At 30.9% G+C, this 21,339-nt stretch overlaps 1 protein-coding gene across 1 annotated transcript in view; it reads left to right on the top strand.

Moving 5' to 3' along the window:
• The window catches only part of LOC118201420 (uncharacterized), a 298,201-nt gene that overhangs the window by 68,234 nt on the left and 208,628 nt on the right, over nucleotides 1-21,339 (top strand). The window contains exons 20-22 of the mRNA XM_085810260.1: nucleotides 14,440-14,496; nucleotides 17,628-17,707; nucleotides 20,903-20,966. Coding sequence (XP_085666386.1) covers nucleotides 14,440-14,496; nucleotides 17,628-17,707; nucleotides 20,903-20,966 — 201 coding nt within the window. The remainder of the gene's footprint in view (nucleotides 1-14,439; nucleotides 14,497-17,627; nucleotides 17,708-20,902; nucleotides 20,967-21,339) is intronic.

Here is a 21,339-nt window from a genome sequence, read left to right as displayed (position 1 = left end):
ACCAGTTTATGTTAGTGCAAATTCTATAAATTAATTTAATTTGAATACTTTTGTAATATTTAATGAAAATAAAATACAGAAATTAATAAGTATAATTAAGTATAATAAGAAATGCTTGCGAAATTAATAAGTATAATAAGAAATGCTTGTTAATAAGTATAATTTTAAGACACAATAACCCGCCGAACAAAAATACTAATTCAGAAGTCAAACAACAAAAATCAGCGTTATATTTTCAAAATTTTCACAGACTGTGAAAGTTTTAAAAATATAACGCTGATTTTTGTTGTTTGACTTCTGAATAAGTATAATTTTGGCAAGGAGTTTTTATACGTTACTTTTACCATACCCATAATGGTGATGCATGTCTACTGTTCTTAATTGAATTGAACTGAATCCATCGATAGATATACACATAAACACGTTATACAATAAATACAATCACTCTTTGAAATTTACTATGTTTATTTACTATAGCGACACTAAAGCCCTCCTCTCAAAAAACGTTAAAATCTCAGTTTTACCATTATAGAAAAAGAATGCACGATAAAATACATCATCTGATGAATTATCAAATCGTTGCCACATGCTACATGCAATTACCACAATAAACTAAAACGATGTATAACAGAAATTAAACAAATGAAACAGAAGATTCAGAGACGATTGCAATTAACGCGCATACACCGCTCCTAAACATTCTCCTCTGTCTGAGACAGACTGGCGACTGTATTTTTCTGTTATTTTCGTAATATCTGAAATTTTTGAAAAATGTATCTTTTGCGTACAGATCTTTATAAAGAGTTAATACATTTAGTTACTTTGAAGAGAAGACTTCACAGCTATTATTTTTAGTCTAGGATTTCGAAGCTTGACATTTTTTATTGCTAGAAAACTACTAGAGTGCCCGTATGAACCTCAATAAAAATGCCTTAGAATATAATTCTGTTCTCAAGCATGCATTTGCATTGTCGAATTAAAAAATGTTTTATCATTACTCTGGTGCTTAAACATTTCTCTTTTTTCCCTAAACCAATTTTAAGTGTTTATATATATCTGCATTATGAATTTTGTTCTGCTGAATGTAAGTATCGTGTTTCTTCATTTTTAAACGAAACTCACTTTTGCGAGGGAGGAAAGAGAATTTTAAACTTATAAAAATTCTTTTTTTTTCTTCTTTTGCACGTTATATCTTCTTCAAACACATATTTCTCACCAGGTAGTGTTACGTTTACAAAATGAAACTTTCCTTGTCCATCTGGAAAGAAATCTGAAAAAAAAATTTTTTAAGCAAATATCAATAATGCCAGAATTGAGATCATCTCAAATATTTTGTTAGTAATCTCCGTATGTGAGTACTTTGAAGGAATGCTCGAGTCTATCATTAGTTTTCATAATGCTTGGAGCGTAATATAAAAGAATTGAAGGAAATGCATTTATGTGTAGAAAGTAATTATCTGTAAACTTGTTTTGGATTAGTTAGCTAAAACCCTCCAATTTATTTTAGTCGTATGATCGCTTAAAGTAAAATCATTCATCCTTGACCATTCTGGCAATAATATTTTCGTTCGTATTTAATAAACTTTTATTTGACACCGATCTATGGTTTACGTAAAACTAATTATTGAAATATTATTGAAATAAATTTTTAATTAGCCAATGATAAATGCAGTTATTTGAATAACTTTAAAACGTTATTTTTTATAACTACTTTCTCACAAATGAGAGATGTTAAGGCCACTTTCAGAGCAAACAGTAATTAATTTAAACTATTCGCCCAGTAATTGATTTTATAGGAAGTATTTTGTTGAAAACCAATTTACTAATATGTAAAAGCTAAAATAAGCTGAGAAAAATGTATCAGAATTTGTTTTTATTTCATATTAATGATTTCATTGTTTTAATAGAGGTTGAAAGGAAACCGTAATGTAACAAAAACACAATGGTAGATCAATGATTTTTTTTTTTATTTATTTTACATTGTTAGCATATTTTAGCTTCCTGAGAAAATGTCAATGTTTTTTTTCTCTTTGTTAGCGAAATATAAGCTAAAATCTTTTTATAAAAAGGATTGGAAAAATAAATCATAGGCAGGTATACTTAATCCTTATTTTCGATGCATGTTAGGCAAAACATTCAAACTTGAATATTTGGAATGTGTTCAAAACCCCAACTCTAAGCTAAAGCATGCGTCGTTTTCAAAGAATAAATAATAGCTTTTAAGTATGCGATTGTTTTCATTTATACAAATCTCTTTCAGTCAAGCACATTTCAGTGGTTTTTACTGCAAATTTACCTTCGTATAAATTTCAATATTTGAAAAATCGATGAAATCTACAGAATTCATTTCTCATTAAACAGTGCTTACATTGCGCTGAGCCCACTGTAGCCCACCTCCGGTAATTCTTAAGTTATTGACATGAAGTCGTAATGTAAGCCGTAAAGCAGCGGAGCCCCAAATAAGAGGGCTCCAGAATTTTTTATGTAATTAAACCGGAGTTTTGGCAGAAAATTCTTTGGATATCGAAATTATTCTATGAAATTCGTTTTCAATAATGGAAAATATTATTTTGTGACATTACACAATTTTAGGCCTATAATCTGGCATCAAAGAAGCTCTGACAGTGGCAGATTATCGGACATTTCACTATACTGTATCTCTAAATGAGTTCAAATGAATTATTCCTCAGAAATTCAGCTCGAGCAACAATAAATACATTTATAAATAGATACGCATTTAATTCGGCTTCTGTTATTAGTGTACCTGAAAACCGTTCAAAATTTTATTGGCATTTCAGGTAAATGTGTACGTCTATGGAGATAATATATTTAAAAGGAACCCTTATGGCTCACAATTTACTATTCAAAAGATGAAAATCATAATACTATGAACATGGCTGTAACTTAACCGTAGCATTTTTACGCTTGGAGTAAGAATAGTAAAGAAGTACCTGTGCTCTACCCCAAGAAAATGATAGTGTAACAGATAAGATTTCGGAGAAATACTTCCCAAGTAAATATAATTATAAATTAAAATCAATAGATAAAGTATCTGAAATACAAAGATAACAAAGATTCAAATTCAGACATAGCAGATGATATGATAGCAAACTACATCAAGCTAAATAAGCAGAAGTCGTATTGCAATATGGGCATAAGACAATGGATTTAGTGTTCGATGACAGAATGACATTTTTATGATCATCAAACCAAAAGCAAACTTCTGTTCAATTTAAATTTTAATGGAAAATTTGAAGCAGACATTTTTAGCCAGAAAATCTTGTATTTAAAATCATCTAAGAAGCAAAAATCATAAAAGTAAAGACAAACAAAAGGCATTACGAGAGGAGAGAGGCTGCTCATTTTGGAATATCTAAATTTGCTAACGGAGGGTGGATTTACATAAGCTATTAGAATTCCGACATCATATACAAAAGACAAAAAATGACTCTGAAGTTTACAAAATGAAATGTCAGCAAAATGAACAAACTGCAAATTGAATACGACATTGTGAAGGAGAAACAAGTTAAAGAAAAATTAAAAGTATAAATGAAGATAGAAACAAAACGAAAATTTTACAGAACGTAGTAGAAGCACTCTACTAAGAGTCTGCAGTGAGTAAGGACCATAACCAACACCAACGGTCACACACTACTTAATATATAGTAGATAGAATACATTGCAGAGTAGCATAGTGTTTCATTTACTTTTCTCATTACCTAACCTTACAATACCTATATTATACTATACTGTAGATCAAGGATGTCAAATTCGCGGCCCGCGGGCCGCATGCGGCCCACAACAAATATTTTTGCGGCCCGACCAATACGTATATCGGCAAATAATAATATATAATAATAAAATAACATATCGACGAAGAAAAAAAATTAAATGTTTACTGCTAAGTAATTAACGATAATTTATTCAGTGTTGTTAGATTACTCACAGCGAGCTGACACACACTCTACTTAAATTACAAATGCGTGTGAGTAGCTTGCGTTCAGCTACCTTCGGCTTTTGGGGGACACGTGCACTCAGAACTTGTACGCATCCCTCGATAGCCGAACTCATGGTCTCAATTTTCCAATCATAGTTTTGTACGATATATTGGTGCATGCATGTGCATGCACTTTGCTTTATTATTAATTATTACTTAATTCATATTGTTACGGATTTCATAGTTATTTATTTATTTAGTTTTTTTTATTTAGAATTGTAATTAGATTTGCTTCATGTTGCCTTAGCAACACAGACGATTTTTGAAAAGACAGCTGCGTTGGAAGGTTAAAAATAGAACAGCGCGTGCATTTAATACCTAATAAATAAATATCTCGTAACTGCTGTTGCCATCCACAAAAATCCAGATATTTATAGATTTTTCCAGTATATTCGAGAAACTAATTATAAAGCTTATAAAAGCCGAGAACAAACAACTCATCTCAGTAGTAGCTGTAGTTCTAGCGAACTGCTTGTTTACTTAATGCTGTGATTGATTTGTAGCAATTTTGCTGTGAGATAGAATTAGTTTCTCTGTTTTGAATTGATTTTTGCTAAACGTTTGACATTTTGTGATATTGTTAGAATATTTTTGAAGAAATATTTCAGCATTTTGATTTATCTCTTGTGGAAAGAATAAATTTTTGTTAACTTTTTAACGTTAACCGTGTTTATTCCAGCCCTTTGTATTCAGTATGTCTATATCAAAACCAAGTGGTAGTAAAATTAAACGAAAAATCGCTGACGAACATAGAATATTCCAAGTAAAATGAGAATTAGAATATTTTTGCTGTGAAATAAAAGATAAAATAATCTGCTTGATATGTCATAATACTATTAATGTACCAAAGTTATATACTATTAAACGTCATTACGAACAACACAAATCGAAATATAACAATTACGAAGGATTAATGAGAGAAGAAAAGTTGAAAGAGCTCAAGTTAGGAGTGAAAAAACAACAGTCCATGTTTACTAAAGTATTGCAAGAAAGTGAAGCGGTGGTACATGCAAGCTACGTCTTGTCCGAGTTGATAGCTAAACATTCGAAGCCTTTTACTGACGGTGATTTCATCAAGGAATGCCTAATGAAAGATGGAGAAATTGTTTGTCCTGGAAATGTGAAGGCTTTTCAATCAATTTCATTGTCTCGAAATACAGTTGCGGAAAGAGTTACTGATTTAGCCGCGAATTTAAGTGATCAGATCAAAGCAAAATCATCTAGTTTCGAAAGTTTCTCCATTTCCTCTGACGAGAGCACGGACATTAGTGGCAAAGCTCAATTAGCAGTGTTTCTTCGTTCTTGTGACAAGAATTTTAATATTTTTGAGGAATTACTGGAACTAATACCGATGCCTGGTACTACCACAGGAGAAGATATATTTACTTGTGTCTTTGGACTTCTGCAAAAATACAATCTACCTTTGGCAAAATTAAATTCTGTAGCTACAGATGGCGCTCCATCAATGACCGGGAAAAACAAGGGCTTCGTAGCATTACTAAGAAAAAAACTTAGTGAAATTCACGGCTCAAACATTCATCATATGCATTGTATTATACATCAAGAAGTTCTATGCACGAAAGTAATAAATATGGAGAATGTTTTGTCATATATAAAAAAAGTTATAAATTTTATAAGATCTCGAGGTTTAAATCAGCGTCAATTCACTGCTTTCTTAAGTGAGTTAGATAGTGAATATTCGGGTTTGTCCTACTATACCGAGGTACGTTGGTTATCTTGTTCCAAAATTCTCAAACAATTCTGGGATTTGAAAGAAGAAATATGTCAGTTTTTAAAAACGAAATTCAAGACGTAAGTTTGTTTTACTATCCAATATGGATACAAGATTTATCTTTCTTGGTTGATATAACCAAACACTTAACCGATTTAAATTTATCGTTACAAGGAAAAGATCATATCATTACGAACATGTTTGACATAATTAAAGCATTCAAATGTCAACTAGTTCTTTGGGAAAAACAACTTAAAAATGAAGATTTGACGCACTTCCCGACGTGCAGCATGAACAAATCAAGTTTAGATGATACTTGTTCGTATCAAAAATACGCAGAAAAAATTGCAATTTTTTTTGTTTTCTTCGATTTTCTCAATAAGTATTGACTCAGTACCCAGCCATATGCAAATGGAGGTGATCGAGATTCAATGCAACTCAAATTTGAAAGCAAAATTCATTGAAGTGGGCGTGCCTGAATTTTACAAATATTTACCAGCCAGGTTTGAAAATACTCGAAAATTCGCATATGAAATTATTTCCATGTTTGGTAGCACTTATCGGTGCGAGCAGTTATTTTCAGTCATGAAATGTAATAAGTCTCCTATTAGAAACCGTATTAATGATGCTCACCTTGGGTCAGCGTTGAAAGTTATCACTGCAAACAAAATTTCTCCCGAAATAGGAAAGATAATAGCAGAGAAGAGATGTCAAGTATCAGGACGTAAACATTAATTTTTTCTTGTTCTTTTCTATATAAATATATATATATATATATGTTTATTATTGTATTATTCGAAATAAATCTACGTTTCTATGAATATTGATTTTTTTTTTTTTTTTTTTTTTTTTTTTCCCGGCCCGCCTAAAGTTAAACCTTGTTTGTTTGACCCAAGTGTACCTATGAGTTTCACATCCCTGCTGTAGATCATACAATTCATTGCATAAACCTTACAAATTACATTACGAATTTCATTACAGATTATTATTTACATTGACACCTTGGTGTTTGGTCACTCTAAGCCCAATGCTTGAAAACTGCTAGTTGTTTTTGCTGGCAATAACATTTGGCAGCTATCTTGTAGAGTATTTTTCCTTGCACTTGTGAATTATAGTAGATAGTGTACGATGCGTTCTGCTATACTGTAAGAGGTGTTGAGTCCATTCGTGTTTGTAGCGCTCTGCTGGTTGTTTGATATGAAACGGTCTGGTTGATTCACTTAGAGATGCGTAGTGGTGCGGTGTACCTTGTAGGCCACATTCACATTGATCACTATCCCTAAGTCCAAAGAGAATAATACAATAATAAATAGTCTGGGAAAGGACCGTATCCTATGAGGAATGTCGTTAGTGCTGAAGAATGAGACAATATATTTGTGGAGATGCTTGGGAAGAAACAGAAATGTTCTGCGTCCCGTGCTTGAAGTGTTCCAGCGGTACTGCCATTGCGATATTAAGGCCTGCTGAGTTATTCTTTTGAGATGGGAGGCACGGAGCGGCAGATTGTACTCTGTGACCCTGACTGCCGCAGCCATGGGTCCGGGTTCGAATCCCGGAGAAAACATGGTTGTTATTGTCCGTTCCTTCACAGGAGGCAACGGTAGCCATATATTATCTGCTTCCATAATGAAATGGCAACCACTTCGGGCCACTTGTAGTGACGCAAGGCTAATGGCTATTAAATAAAGAGCCCGGCCATTCAAAAAAGAAAAGAGAGAGAGATCACGCTGCTGACTGTTTCTGATCGGAAAAGGATAATTCACAAGCAAGTTTTTGACGATGAACCGCCGACGATGAATTACATATTTTATAAAAACTTAATGAAGAAACGTCTGAAGAGAATTAAGCGCGTTAGGCCTAAAAACGTTAAATCGAATAACTAGTTTCTACTGCACTACAATGCGTGGTGTCACCTTTCCATTATCGATAAACAATTTCTAACAAAGAATAATATCACTATTCCAAACAACCCCTCTTATTCACTATATTTGACTTTGCAGACACAGACAGTAGAACCTTAAACACAGACAGCATTCTCTAAGATGAGTTCTGAGAAGGAATCAATCCAGCTGCATGAACGGGCCACGCGATGTATATACATATAAGGGTTGCATATTGGAGGCAGAGAAGAATGTTGGTTTCTTTAACTTTCGATTTTGCCTCTTTTTTTTTTTTTAAAAAAAAAAGTCTTAAAACTATGAACACGCACTATATGTATGGTATATCACATCGCAAAATAACTACTTTATAAAACACTTCAGCGCATAGGTAAAGATGCAATTTAATGATATTAAACAGAAAAGAGTTCGTTTCAGCTAAGATAAGTTTTTAATAAATTCAGAAACTAAAGATAAACCCCTTAAGCAAAGAAAGATCAATCAAGCAATCACTACGAAATAGCTGTTGAATTACTCGCAAATCTCGGCATGGGGCGAATACACGTAGGCATGTACTACGATGAGAATTGCGTACTGTGCTGTAAAGACATTACACAGTTTTTCCAAATAAATGCGAATAGGAATTTCATTCATTTTCTTCTGCTGCACTAAGATTATCATTTTGAAAGGCCTTTATCAGCTTATGTAATATTCTGATAAACTTGATAAAATGTTACTGTTACAATTGCTGACATAACTGGTATTAACTGGTGTAAAATCCCCATTTGAAACAAAATGGCGGAACCTTATACGTTGGAGAAAATTTTTTTTCTAAGAAGAAAAATGTTCTGCCCTAAACTGACAAAATAATATTTCTCTTAAAAGAGGATCTCTATATCTGTTCTCTCTCGAAATGCTAAAAATACTCACTGTAAAAGCAAATGAATTTACTATGCTTGATTTTCTAAACCCCCCCCCCCCGTTTTGATTGTGCAAGAGCATTGGATCATAATTAATTATAAATTTTATATACGATATGCCTGCTTTTGTAAATAATCAATTTAATGTATCTTCAAAACTTTATAGTGTACTTCAGCCTACAATACCAATTGTATTCTACTTTCTCTCGTCATAACTTAATTAATATCTGCAGTCTCTACGTTTTAAATGGACAAGTGAAATAAGATATTTAACTAAGTAATAAAATTTTGACAATTTGCCCTTTATATTGTTTTTTATATTTTATATTCTAGCTACTATTTAACGAGATAAATTCGGAACATTTGTAGGGATTGTTGTAATTTCCTAATACTAGTTATTTTTAATTTTGAAACCTTTCCCTTTATTTTCTTGTTTACCTAAAATTTATTTTCTTGTTTACCTACAATTTATTTTCTTGTTTGCCTACTATTTCTACCTAAAATTCCCTGCCACAATGAGAATTCTGAATCGCGCTTTATCTAAAGATGTTGAACCAGTACTTATGTCTCCAGTCTCAGGCGCTTCTGTAGAAGAGCTCAGAAGTTCTCAGTAGTATTATTACATCGTATTACTATTCGACGGTGAGGTTGAAATAAGCGCCAGCTCGGTTAGTTATTTCTGTACAGCTTCGGCTAAGCTCTAGTTAGTGAGAATTAGTTAAGTTTATTATTTTCTATCTTAAGTTCAAGCCCAAATAGAGGCTTCCGTAAGCCCGAGAGGGGCCAACTGTGAAATATATCTTGAATTAAAATAAAAGGATTCAGCAAGTATTCTAGCTGACAAGGACACTCAATTTTTTAGAAACTGATACATTTTTAAATAAACAAAAATTAAAAATCTAGTTCCTTCCTTTTAAGAAATAAATCTGACATATTTGAACCAATTCATCTCCCAGATCTTCCATTGTATATTTTGTGAAGTTAGAACTATCGGTTAAAATTTTACCTAACTTTTAATTAAGCGACTAATTTACCAATTATTTTAACGATTAATTATTTTAACTAAGCGAATGCTTCATTTAATATAAAGTACATTGTAGAGACATTAGGTAATTTTTTCGGAAACAGGAGAGAGGAAGAATGAGAAAGGCCTTCGCCGGGAATCGAACTACGCACCTCCGGAATACTCTCCCAGACCACCACACTACGAAGGCGGGAGAAATACCTTATATACTAATCTCACCTCAAATAATGATTGTCTTGTAAACTCAGTCAAATCCATATAAACAGCCCTCTATTCTACATTAAGCGCATTTAAAATACCCTGAAATATAAGAAATGCAAGTTGTCTGATCCACGATCAACTATCTATTTCAACGTCGCTGCGGAAAAATTTCTGCTGTTAATCAACCAATTCTCATGCGTGCTACCTAAATGTACCAACAGTTTAATGAAATTAAACATTACTGGTATTTAAAGAGTGTGATAATTTGAAGAAGAAAAAGCTGCGAGAAAGCTATTTTAATCTTCTAAATGTTTTCGAATTAGGATAGCCGAACTCTAAAGTTGGATCGGAGATAAAGTATTTGTTTCGCGTAAATGTTGTCAACTGCAACAGGGTTATGCATCGTCGCAAAATCAATGACACATTCTTTGAATATGCTATGAATGTTAAAGCACTCTACGACTGGGTGTTGAAGTTAAATGTAACGCAAAACAATAGCTTGTCCACTTATCATTGCTTTCAGTAATTATGCCTAAGATCTTATTACCTTTCCCTAATGAATACTTAATTTTTGAATTTAAAATTTACTCCTGTAATTTTTTTATTGCACTGTCGTAATTTGGCCATTATGTATAATATGTAATTATGGTTTTCATTATTATTCTCTCAAAGCCGAAAATATAGCAACGTGTTACGTATTTTTAGATTGGAAAAAGATCATGTTATAAAATTAAGTTCATAAACTATTTTTAATATAAAAAATTAATTACTTTAATTCCTGTTAAAAAGCATACAAATATATTCATATGTACACATTAATTACTGCCTCACATTTACTCTTGGGCAACAGTTTTGTAAATAACGTGTAAAAAACATAAGTTTACAGGTTAAAAGATTAATTTAACAAAAGTTAAATATATGGTAAGAAAGAAATAAGATAAAAGTTTTATATATATAAAAATTTAATATATATAAGATAAAAAATATGAAGCAAACTTCTGATATTAATTGGCAAGAGAATCTTCACTTTAGTTAGTGTATTTCCTGTTTCGGTGTTAAATAAACATAGTAACTGGTATATATCATATGAATCTAAACTGCGTCATTTCAAATTAATCCGCATCATACGACCCTGCGGCAACCAGCGGGCAAGCGGTAAAGTCGCTGAATACTGCTAGTGCGGTCTGGGGTTCGAATCTCGAGAACGGGCTGACTATATGTATCTTTTCGTGTTGTTTTCCATGAGCAACGTGTATACGAGTCAGTTTCCATTAGAACATCCTTCACGAAGGCATAAAGCCCTCGAGTGTTTTGCAATAGTTAAATAAACCAAACCATGCGATTTTACATAACGCTGCAATGCAGATATGTTTTAGCAAATCAGCGAATAAGATTTCAATTGAAATCAAAGCTTTTTGTGAATCAAAACATTTTTACACTCTTTGCTTTCATCTGAATGCATCACATTTTCCTTTTTGTTTACTCCAAATTAACACATAGAGGCTCTGTATCATTCATAGCTTTAAGATGTAAACTTCTAAAAATGTGGGCTGCAGATTGCGGCATGATCGTATGAGAATCAGAGCATGCGACTAGAAGATTATCTGCAAGTTTCATCTTCTGTAATATGAGTGTGAACAGAATTTCATCTTCTGTTCATATGTAATTATGCATTCTATACTTCAGTACAATCTAAAACCATTATCCATGAGCAAAATTATTTGAATCTTCTCTATTGAGGTTTCCGCGCACAGGTTCCTATCCTGTCAACTCTTTTATAAAATTTAATGATTTAGGAATAAGAGAGAAAAAACACAAATAATTTTAATCATAGCCGGTGGTTGTAGATGGTATTGGCGTGTAGAATGCGTAACTGCGAAATAGAAAGATGAAACATAGTAGTTGATACAATATAATTTATTCTGAGACAAAATAATTCTTGAGACGCATACTCTGATTCACATGTCATCATGAGCTCAATCTGCAGCCTCATATTTTTGGAAGTTTATAGCTTAAGGTAACGGATGGTACAGAAAAGTAAGTCGCTACGTGTTAGTTGGAAGCAAGCAAGCGGAAAAGTGCGACATATTCAGATAAAAGCATAGGAAATAGTCAAAAGGTTTTGGTTCTCAAAAAGTTTTGATTTCAACTGAAATCTTTTTCGCTGATTGATTAAAACGCATCATTGCAGCGTCTGTAAGATCGCGCGAAACGGATTAATTTGAAATGACAGATAGTTTGATATTTTATAAATAGTTACTATTCTTAGGACAGAAAGGGGAACTAACCAAATTAAAATGAAGCCTATAAGAGGCTATTGATAATTAAAACAGAAGTTTGCGTCCATTTATATATAAGATAAAAAAAATGTAAATCAAAATTATAATTTAAAATTGTTCATAATTGCTCATTTTTAATTTGGGTACTTTGTCTCTAGTAATAACGTTCTCTAAACTGCGTCATATCTGAAAGCGTATTCCGCATTATGTAATCTTGAAACTTCTGCATTGCCTATAATGTCAATCAGATGATGTTTTTGTCAATCAGATCAACGAAATAGTTTCCTATAAATATCGTCGCCATCCTTACTACCCTTCCTCTTTCTCTGCTTATGCTTGCTGGTTGAAGGACGTCTCTTGCTTGGCTGCTTTTGTTAAAAAATTTAATGCGCCATCTCCAAAATTGTGGGGTACAGATTGGACCCTTTTGTGAAGTGCAACAAGTAATAAAGATATATCTGGAATATCAAGTGATTTTTGTGATTCTTCAAAATTTCCCGACTGCCAAATTTTGACACATATATATATTATGAATAAACGCTTTCAACAATAATAATAATAGTAAACTTTTTTCTTTTATTCAAAATAATGCATTCTTACCTTTCAGCTTCACTGACAACATTCGGGTCTACCAATGCCCTAATGCTAAAATCCCTGAAAATTAATCCGAATTCGAGTCCCGGTGAAGGAGCCTGGCTACATAAGTAGTTTGGTAATTTTCTTCAAGTTTAAAGTAAAACTGAGATAGTTTATAAGCTATTTCTCCCGCCTTCTTAGCATGTCTTCGTGGTGTAGTGGTTAGCACGCTCGACGCGTATTCGAGAGATCCGTGGTTCGAATCCCAGCGTGGGCATTGCTCATTTTTCACATCTCCTACTTAAAAATAACAGATAAGATAAAAAAATGGTAAGAAGATATATATATAGTAAGAAGCAAATAAGATAAAAATTTAATATAATGATATTAAATTACCTAATGTCTCTAAAAGTGTTCCGTAAAACTTCCACCACAAAGGAATCCCACCCGTTAGTAAAATAGTTCTCATATGCTTTGCTACAATGAAAATAAACTGAAAGAACATTCTTAGTCATTTACTGAAATATCCACAAAAGTGAGCTTTCAAAAATATTATGCAGAGCTTCGGATAAGAATGAGACAAATATAATTCAATAAAGGTTATATATGGAAAGTTTTCAAGTTATCATAAAAAAAGCCATTTATTTCTTCAAAATAATAGCAGTTTGCATTAAATTCTGGACTTGTTTGTAAAACGGACCCTGATTTGACGAAAGCTATTAAGAGAGAACTGACACACTTTTAAATTTGTGATGCAAAACGGAGGAAAAGTGCTATTTTAAAGGTTCCGAGATAATAGTTAAATATCAAAATCAACTATTTATCAAGTTTTAAAATAGTATGAAGAGCCCGAGAACATTCATATCAACCAAATGTTTGGGGAACATGTCCGTAAAAGAAAGAAATATATCATAAAAGGTACTTAATTGAAAATTCGTCAAGAAATCGGAAATTTCTATCCGTCAAGTTGCTCGAAAATTTGAAATTATTACAATGATCTATTTATTGAAGTAAGGAATGCTTCAGCTTAACGTTTTATGCCAGCAACACGGCTCCAATGTACAAAAGTTATCAAGCAATTCAAAGAACAAATTGCCTTAAAATTTATAAGAGATTGCTTCCATAAGATATAAAGGATATAAATTTATCGTACTGTAGGCTATCGCCATTAATGTTTCATCTTAGTCAGTGGTAGCACTATGTATTATAATTAAAAATCTCTGATTCTATTTTTGTGCATTTCAGGACAAAACCCTGAAGAAAAATTCTTAAACTTGAGAAAGACTTAAATTGAAAAGACTTGATTCTTAAACTGAAGAAAAATTCTCAAACTTGAGAACTTTTCCCAAACTACTTTTTTTTCAGGAAATTGTAAATGTTTTCGCTTATTTAAAACAGTGCTTTAAAAATTTTATTTACTTTGAATAAATGATGTCAAATATGTAAAACGTAACTAAATTAACACTCTTGTTTAATTTTCTTGCCTAAAATTGGAAAAGCTTGCCCGTCTCTCTTAGATCTGAATATTATTTAAATCTTAAATGTTAAGTTCACGTATTTACTCAATAAAAACCTCAAAAGATATTTTTAAGAAAATATTCACTTTATTTTTAAGAAAATATTCACTTATATTTTTTAAGTACGTATCGAAACAACTACATCTGTATGACTTTAGCGGATATGCGGCTTATTATCAAGTAATCAAAACAATACCGATGGGAAACATCCCAGATGTGGACGTTCGTTTCCATTCAAGGATTATTTTTAATGAAGAAACTTTTCCCATGGCTGATAAAATATCGGACTTTGGTTTCATTACTGAAATTTTTCAAGTATAAATACCTCATCCTTTCTCAAGGTGTTACATTTGGGGAAATTACTGGCAAATTTGTAAGTACGCTTTCTTCTTATGCATTTTCAATATTCTTGATGATTTTTTTAAAATTTGTTTGACTAAATTTCTAAATCAGAAATGTATAAAAGATTCACTACGCATTCAAAGCAAACAGGTTTAAAATTAGGTGCCATAAAACATCAAACTGATTTTTGATTAACTCTGCAAATTATCTTGTTTATGTAAATCGTAGGATCAACAGCAAAAACCCGAAATCCATACAATCATTGTTATTAATGCAATCTTACGATTAAATTTAAGTATGATGCGTTTCCAGTGGTATTTTATCTGTAAATTGCTGACTTGAAATTTAAAATAGCAAGCAATGTTACCAGTTGTTTTAAAAGCTTTTTTAATTCTGCGGATAAATTTGAGAAATGGAGCTATGTAGATAAACTCATCTATTTAAAAATTCTAAATTTAGCAAAAAAAAAAAAAAAAAATTAAGACAGGTTTTTTTTTTTTTTTTTTTTTTTTTTTTTTTTTTTCTAAATATAAGGTCTGGGAATTTCCTGAGGCCTTATTCATTTATAAGACTTGAGAAGAAATCATAAGCAATCTATAATCCATAATTTTGCATGTTAACTAATTACTACTATATAGTAGGCCCAAATATAAGACGATTTAATCTCAAGTCACGCATTTGAAAACCATACCCATCGAATAAGAATAATATAAAATTTCAAAAATGAACTTAAAAAATTTACCGCTTATTAACTCTTACGTTAAGGAATACTATTCATTTAATTTTACAGTTTTATTTAATTTTTTGCGCTCATTATAACTCTTTTGGTGAAAGTTAAACCATTTAATTGACTTTCTTTTAGAATACCTTTAATATATCATGCTCATACACGCGAGGCGTTCTTACATGTAAGACCTCTTAGTCTTTCAGAAACCTTGTAAAATTCGAGGTCATCTTGTATGTGACGCCGATTCGTAATCGGGAAACAATCTAATAATTTCATTTATAAAATTTACTATGTATTTTGTAAATATAATAAATTCAAGAACAGATAATTAATACACTATGTGAGATTTAATCCCCTTCTGTAAATAATAGACCAGATACGAAAACTTCTTAAAATTATATTCTCAAAAATTTGACATAATATATTTTTATTCTGGTTCAAATTTTGCAATGTAATTTTCGGAACGCGGTAATTTAAGAAGAACTTCGTTTAATTACATACTGATAAATATTAAATAATAAATTGCATGCTAATAAATATTAACATCATGATCTTTCATAATATAAAAAAGGGGGAAACATGGATAGTTACAAATGAAGAAACATTTCAAGTGATGTATGTAACCAGTAAAATTACGATCGAGTAATCAACTTGAGTGCATTATGCAATGTTTATATACTATTTGGTTATTATATGCCTAAAAGTATAAATATTCTAATTTTTTTTTAATTTTCTTTCTCGTTTGAATATAAAATTAGTTAAATCAAAGAAATATTTTAAGCTTTTTTTGGGCGGATTTCTAATAACGAGTAAAAAATACAAGCTATGCTAAAGTTTCGTCAAACTTATGATGCCTTTGATGCCTTTTCAACATTATTTAACATTAAAATAGTTATTTAGAAACCTTATCCTTTGTAAATTAATACTCAGGTACTTAGCCAAAGTACTACACGATCATTGGTTTTTATGCGAGTTGCGAGTAGCCTTCCGCTAGTATCTTATACTTATTTTCTACTAGTAATTCCTTAAAAAGGCAATAAAAATGTCCACATGACTGAAAAATACTGCATATGAGCGAGAAATCATTTACTATCTCTCATCATGAAACAGCAGCTGAAATGTTTTTATACAATAAATATTAAATAGTCACTTAAGCCTTGAATTTATTGCTAACCACTGCAAAAGTTTATTGTATCGTAGAAGTTTATTGTCAGAGAACAAACTTTAATGTTCGTATGCAAGCATACATTCTAAGAAAACACAGCATTTAAACGAATACTTAACATTTTGCCATCCATTGTGCTTCCATCTGCTCGCTCTCTTTAAGAAACTACCAAAATTTGGGCCTAGAAAAGCATGAGACAATTTTAGGGGTAACCTTCAAAGGCTGATCTATGGATGCCAAGAAATGGAACAATACTTAACATTTTGCCATCCGTTGTGCTTCCATCTGCTCGCTCTCTTTAAGAAACTACCGAAATTTATGCCTAGAAAAGCATGAGGCAGTTTTAGAGGTAACCTACAAAGGCTGATCTATAGATGGCAAGAAATGGAGCAATACTTAACAATGGATGGCAAGAAATGGAGCAAATCCATAATTGCAATAAAAGTGGTATGAAAGGATAACTAATGTCAACGATAGAAAAAGCAGAAATGGAATACAGATTAAATTTCAATATTTTTGGGCATGTTCACAGTATTTTAGAATAAGACAGTTGAAAAATAGTTGATGAATTGAATTGAATAATGTTACTGAAGGGCTTGCTTACGTTCTGCTTTAAAATTCTTACTATAATTTAAGTTTATTTTTCACATGGTGCAAACTTTTGTAATAACTGGCTGGACTTTCAAGAACTTCCGGAATTCAGAAATAGTTTCTGGATGTCGATGACCTAGGCCAAGACTGCGCGTTTAATTTCAGAGTTATTTTTTAGTTTTGAAACCTAACTAATTCCGTTTATGAGACTTTCTTGTTGATAGGAAATATACGCAATTTACAGTTTAATTTTATATGCTTAAATGACAAGCAACTTGGTGTTTTTTGAAATAACATCAGATCTTCATGCTTGCCATAAATTAATGCAATAAATAAGGTATATTATCGCGTTTTGTCCCCCCACCCCTTTTTGAATCGCACGTCCTCTTTTACAGAAGAGATGATAACATTTGTTCATGAGATACATTCCCGTGACCTAACTCGTACATGGACTAGCAACATATAATTTTTATGATGAATGTATTCGAGCATAGCAGTTAACAAGTTATGATTAAAAAGAATAGAAATGATTGCGAAAACCAGCAAAATCTATGTTTAAAATTTGCTTAAGAGGAGGGAAGTGAACATAATGTACACTTTTTCATCTCATGTTTGCATTAGTAGCCAAGATTTCCATTTTCCCATACAGATCATAATATTCTTATCTTTCTCTTTCCAGAGCCATGAAGTTTCTCGCAGTGCTTCTACTCGCAGGCTTTGCCCTCGCCTCTGCTATTCCTGTGCCTTCGCGACAAAATGGTAAGCTTCAAAAATTTATATACAGTACGAATTAAGTTTGTATGATTTTAAATATATTTTTACAGAACTGTTATATTCAATAAACATAACTTTTGTAGATTAGAAGTTTTGAAGCATTTTAACATTCTCTTAATCTTACAATTTTATATATATTCATAAAAGAAACAGTGCAACCAAAATATACCTGACATATGAAAATGTATTTCCTTGAAATTCTAATTTAATAAACTTTGTAAATAAAAAAGTAACTAATTTCGCATTGTTCTGTAATTTATCATTTTTGAGCATTTTTAGCATTTTTGAGAACTGTAGAGGTTCTATTAAAGTTAGTAGACCGGAAGTTCTGTTTCATTTCCTGCTTTACCTTTCATTTATTAATATAAAATAAATCCTCTTGAATAAAAACAATTGTTACTCAACTATGTTAATATAGCTGTTACTGGAAAACAACAAGGTGTTTCAAAGCGACGACCGAAAGTAAAATGCTCAGATAGTTAACACTTAGGGCTCTTTATTGATTTATCTTTATTTATTTATTAATTATAACGATTTTGAGTTCGAAATTTAAACACAAATGGGACTTATTCTGCTTTACGACTCTTTTAAAACTTTGTTTCTCATTTTTTAACAAATTTCTTGGTGGAATATTAATTCTGGTCAGAAATATAATGCATTGAACGATATCACCGTTTTGGTACTAAACTAGTTTCATAATAATAATAAAGAATACGTTTTAGCCCAAAATCTCAGAATTTTAATGTAGAAGAAAAAACATTTTTGATTATAATTTATATCAAATACGAGTAATCTAAATATACAACTCAATAGCCGATCATAATTACACTACATTGGCAAAGTGTTTACCAGCATAAACTGAAGGATATTGATGATAAAGTATATATCATACGTTATATGGAAATTTGAAATAGAATTATATTCACAACAATAATATTTGAAATATCCATGTCTAATAATAAAAGATTTTGGCAGATAAACCCAAACATTCCCCAAAATCCGAATTCAATTACTAATGATTTATTGATAGGAATATAATTAAACTGGAAGCTAATTATTGAGAAAAAAGATTTTTTTCGAGTAAAAACGTCTGTTAGATGTCCGCTTTACCATACGATATGCATATAGGGACATTTAATGTGGTGTTCATGTAAAGGGGCTTGTGATTTCTTTTAAACAATTGGCATTCAATTTTGTTAAATAAATATTATAGAACAGATTTGAAAATTTTTCGAAGGCATAGATTATGCAGACTAAGCTTAGCGTAGGCATTATTTGTGCGTAGAATCAGTGCAAAGTAAACTAACGGGAATAAATAAGACAGGAAAAAATTCAGACAGTAGAAATAAAATAATATTTCACGGTCTTGGGTTAAAAAATATTCTTTAAGGCTTTATAAATGACAGCATTTAGTGGAATTTATGAGAACTTATTATCAAACTTATTTCCTTATAATGTATTTCTCCCGCCTTCTTAGCATGCCTTTTTAGTGTAGTGGTAAGCATGCTAGGCGCGAGTTCCAGAGGTCCATGGTTCGATTCTCATTGAATTTTATTGTGAAGTATAATTTACTAAACAATGCTTGCTTTTACACTTATTCTTCCATAAAATTAACCGAAGCTTGATTACAATGTAATGCCTTCAAAATTTACTCATTACTCAATAAGGCTTTCAGTTTCAAAGAGTTAATGTCACAGACGTAACAGTTTTAAATCAAAGCATCTAAATAAGCACCGAGGGTTTCAAAGCCACAAAAATTTACTGTCTATGTTTAGTTTGCAAGTAAACTTATAACAGCAAATTATCTCATTTCTCAGTATGACAAATGGCTGACCATATGTCATGAAATTATTATAGAATTTATTTGGCCCTCTCTCTTTTTTGATCTTTATTAAAATAATTAGAATTGGTTACAAACTTAAGCAGAAAAGAAAGATCTTACAATGATTATTTGATTATAAATAAATATTTAAAAATTTAATACTCTCATCATAAATTTCTACAGCATAACAAATTTGTAATTATAAATCTAATCCGTAGAGACTGAAGAAAAGGCTATAGATATGATACCAAATAACTCTATTCTAGAAGTAACCATAAATAATAAAAATCAGAAGGAACTTTTTATTAAACTAACTTTAACGGCAAAATTCGAATGCTCATACATAAAAAATCTTAAGATCTGAGAGTCAAAACCCAAAGTTAGCATTTGTTTTGTGGATAAAACCTTCGAAGGATTACTAAATTTTAGAATTCAAAATAATAATAATGTGAATAACGCTAAGAACCATTTAAAGATTTGTCAGTTTACATTGACATTTCCATATGAATTCTATGAAAGAATTATTCTACAGAAAAATTTATTTCAATATTTCTCTATTGAGTTCTGTAATTGAGTAAGTATAAGCATAAAATTTATATATACCCTGTGCATTTTAAATCGGTCATTAAAATTTCTTTGCCTTTCTTCGGGTAACAGCATAGAAATTAGAACATAAATGAGGTATTCTGCTTTTAAATTTACATTAAGTAAACTAGCTTTAATGTTTCTTTGATTTTTGCTTGTTTTCTTCAAAATTAATATTAATGATATTAATAAAGTTTTTGCATTCTAAATCATAAAACCATATCTGTATTTGAATAATACATTTATGGAAAAAAGAAAATACTAGAAAAAAACTGTCCGTAGATAGATAACATTTTAAAAAATGTTAATATGTCATAGAAATAAATACTGTTAATTATCGTTGGGTAGATTTGCTGAAATGTATTGAAAAAAACAATTATTAAGATGCACTGTGTACATTAAGAATTATTCATATGAAATGACCGAATGTTACGAGTAATTGTTATGCTACTTGTTTGTTTCTTTGTGTTTTGCTACCTTTGATAGCGGCTTTATGTTTCTCCATTTATTTTTATAAATGTTCATTTATCAGGTTCAGATTTATAACACTTTTTTAAATTATGTAAGTTGTAAAATTTTCAAGAAAAGTTATCGACGTAAATTTATTTTCTCATTAAGTCAAATTACGCTTTAGTAAATAAATAAATCTTACATACAGATCTTACATAATAGAATCTTATGTGAGAATGTTATGGAATCTTACATAAGTCTTACGTACAGACAATTATTAATTCAATTATCAATATTCCTCTTTCTTTTTTTTTTTTTTCTAGCCGTAGATGAGGTTCGTGAACTTCACGAAACTTTACTTGAACTGGCCGCTTTGGAAGCTGAAGGGTAGGTAACAAGTTTCGTTTTGTTTTAATATTTTCGGATTAAATCTTTACCATTTCTTTATTCTTAATTTAAAACTTAAAGGCAAATATTGTAAAACATGACTAACGCTTTGCATATTTAGCATATTTTATAATCTAAATTTATAATTATATTTTTGCAAAATGCTTTTTAAATAATATTTTCGAAAATATTATCTGGGTAATGTCTTTTTATTATTTTTTATTCGATAAAAGATTAACAATTTTTTTGTTGATCGTGCATAAAATTTAATAATTGTAAAATTTAATTTTTTTTAACTTAATTTGTAAAATTTAAAAATGTATTAAAGCTGAATAATAATAAAAAGAATCTGAAACCTTTCAGAATTTATATT

This window comes from Stegodyphus dumicola, chromosome 2 (genome assembly GCF_044657685.1).
Source record: "Stegodyphus dumicola isolate Sdum_Otavi_A_Nest chromosome 2, ASM4465768v1".
In the NCBI taxonomy this organism is placed as follows: domain Eukaryota; kingdom Metazoa; phylum Arthropoda; class Arachnida; order Araneae; family Eresidae; genus Stegodyphus; species Stegodyphus dumicola.
This window is presented reverse-complemented; position numbering and strand designations above follow the sequence as displayed.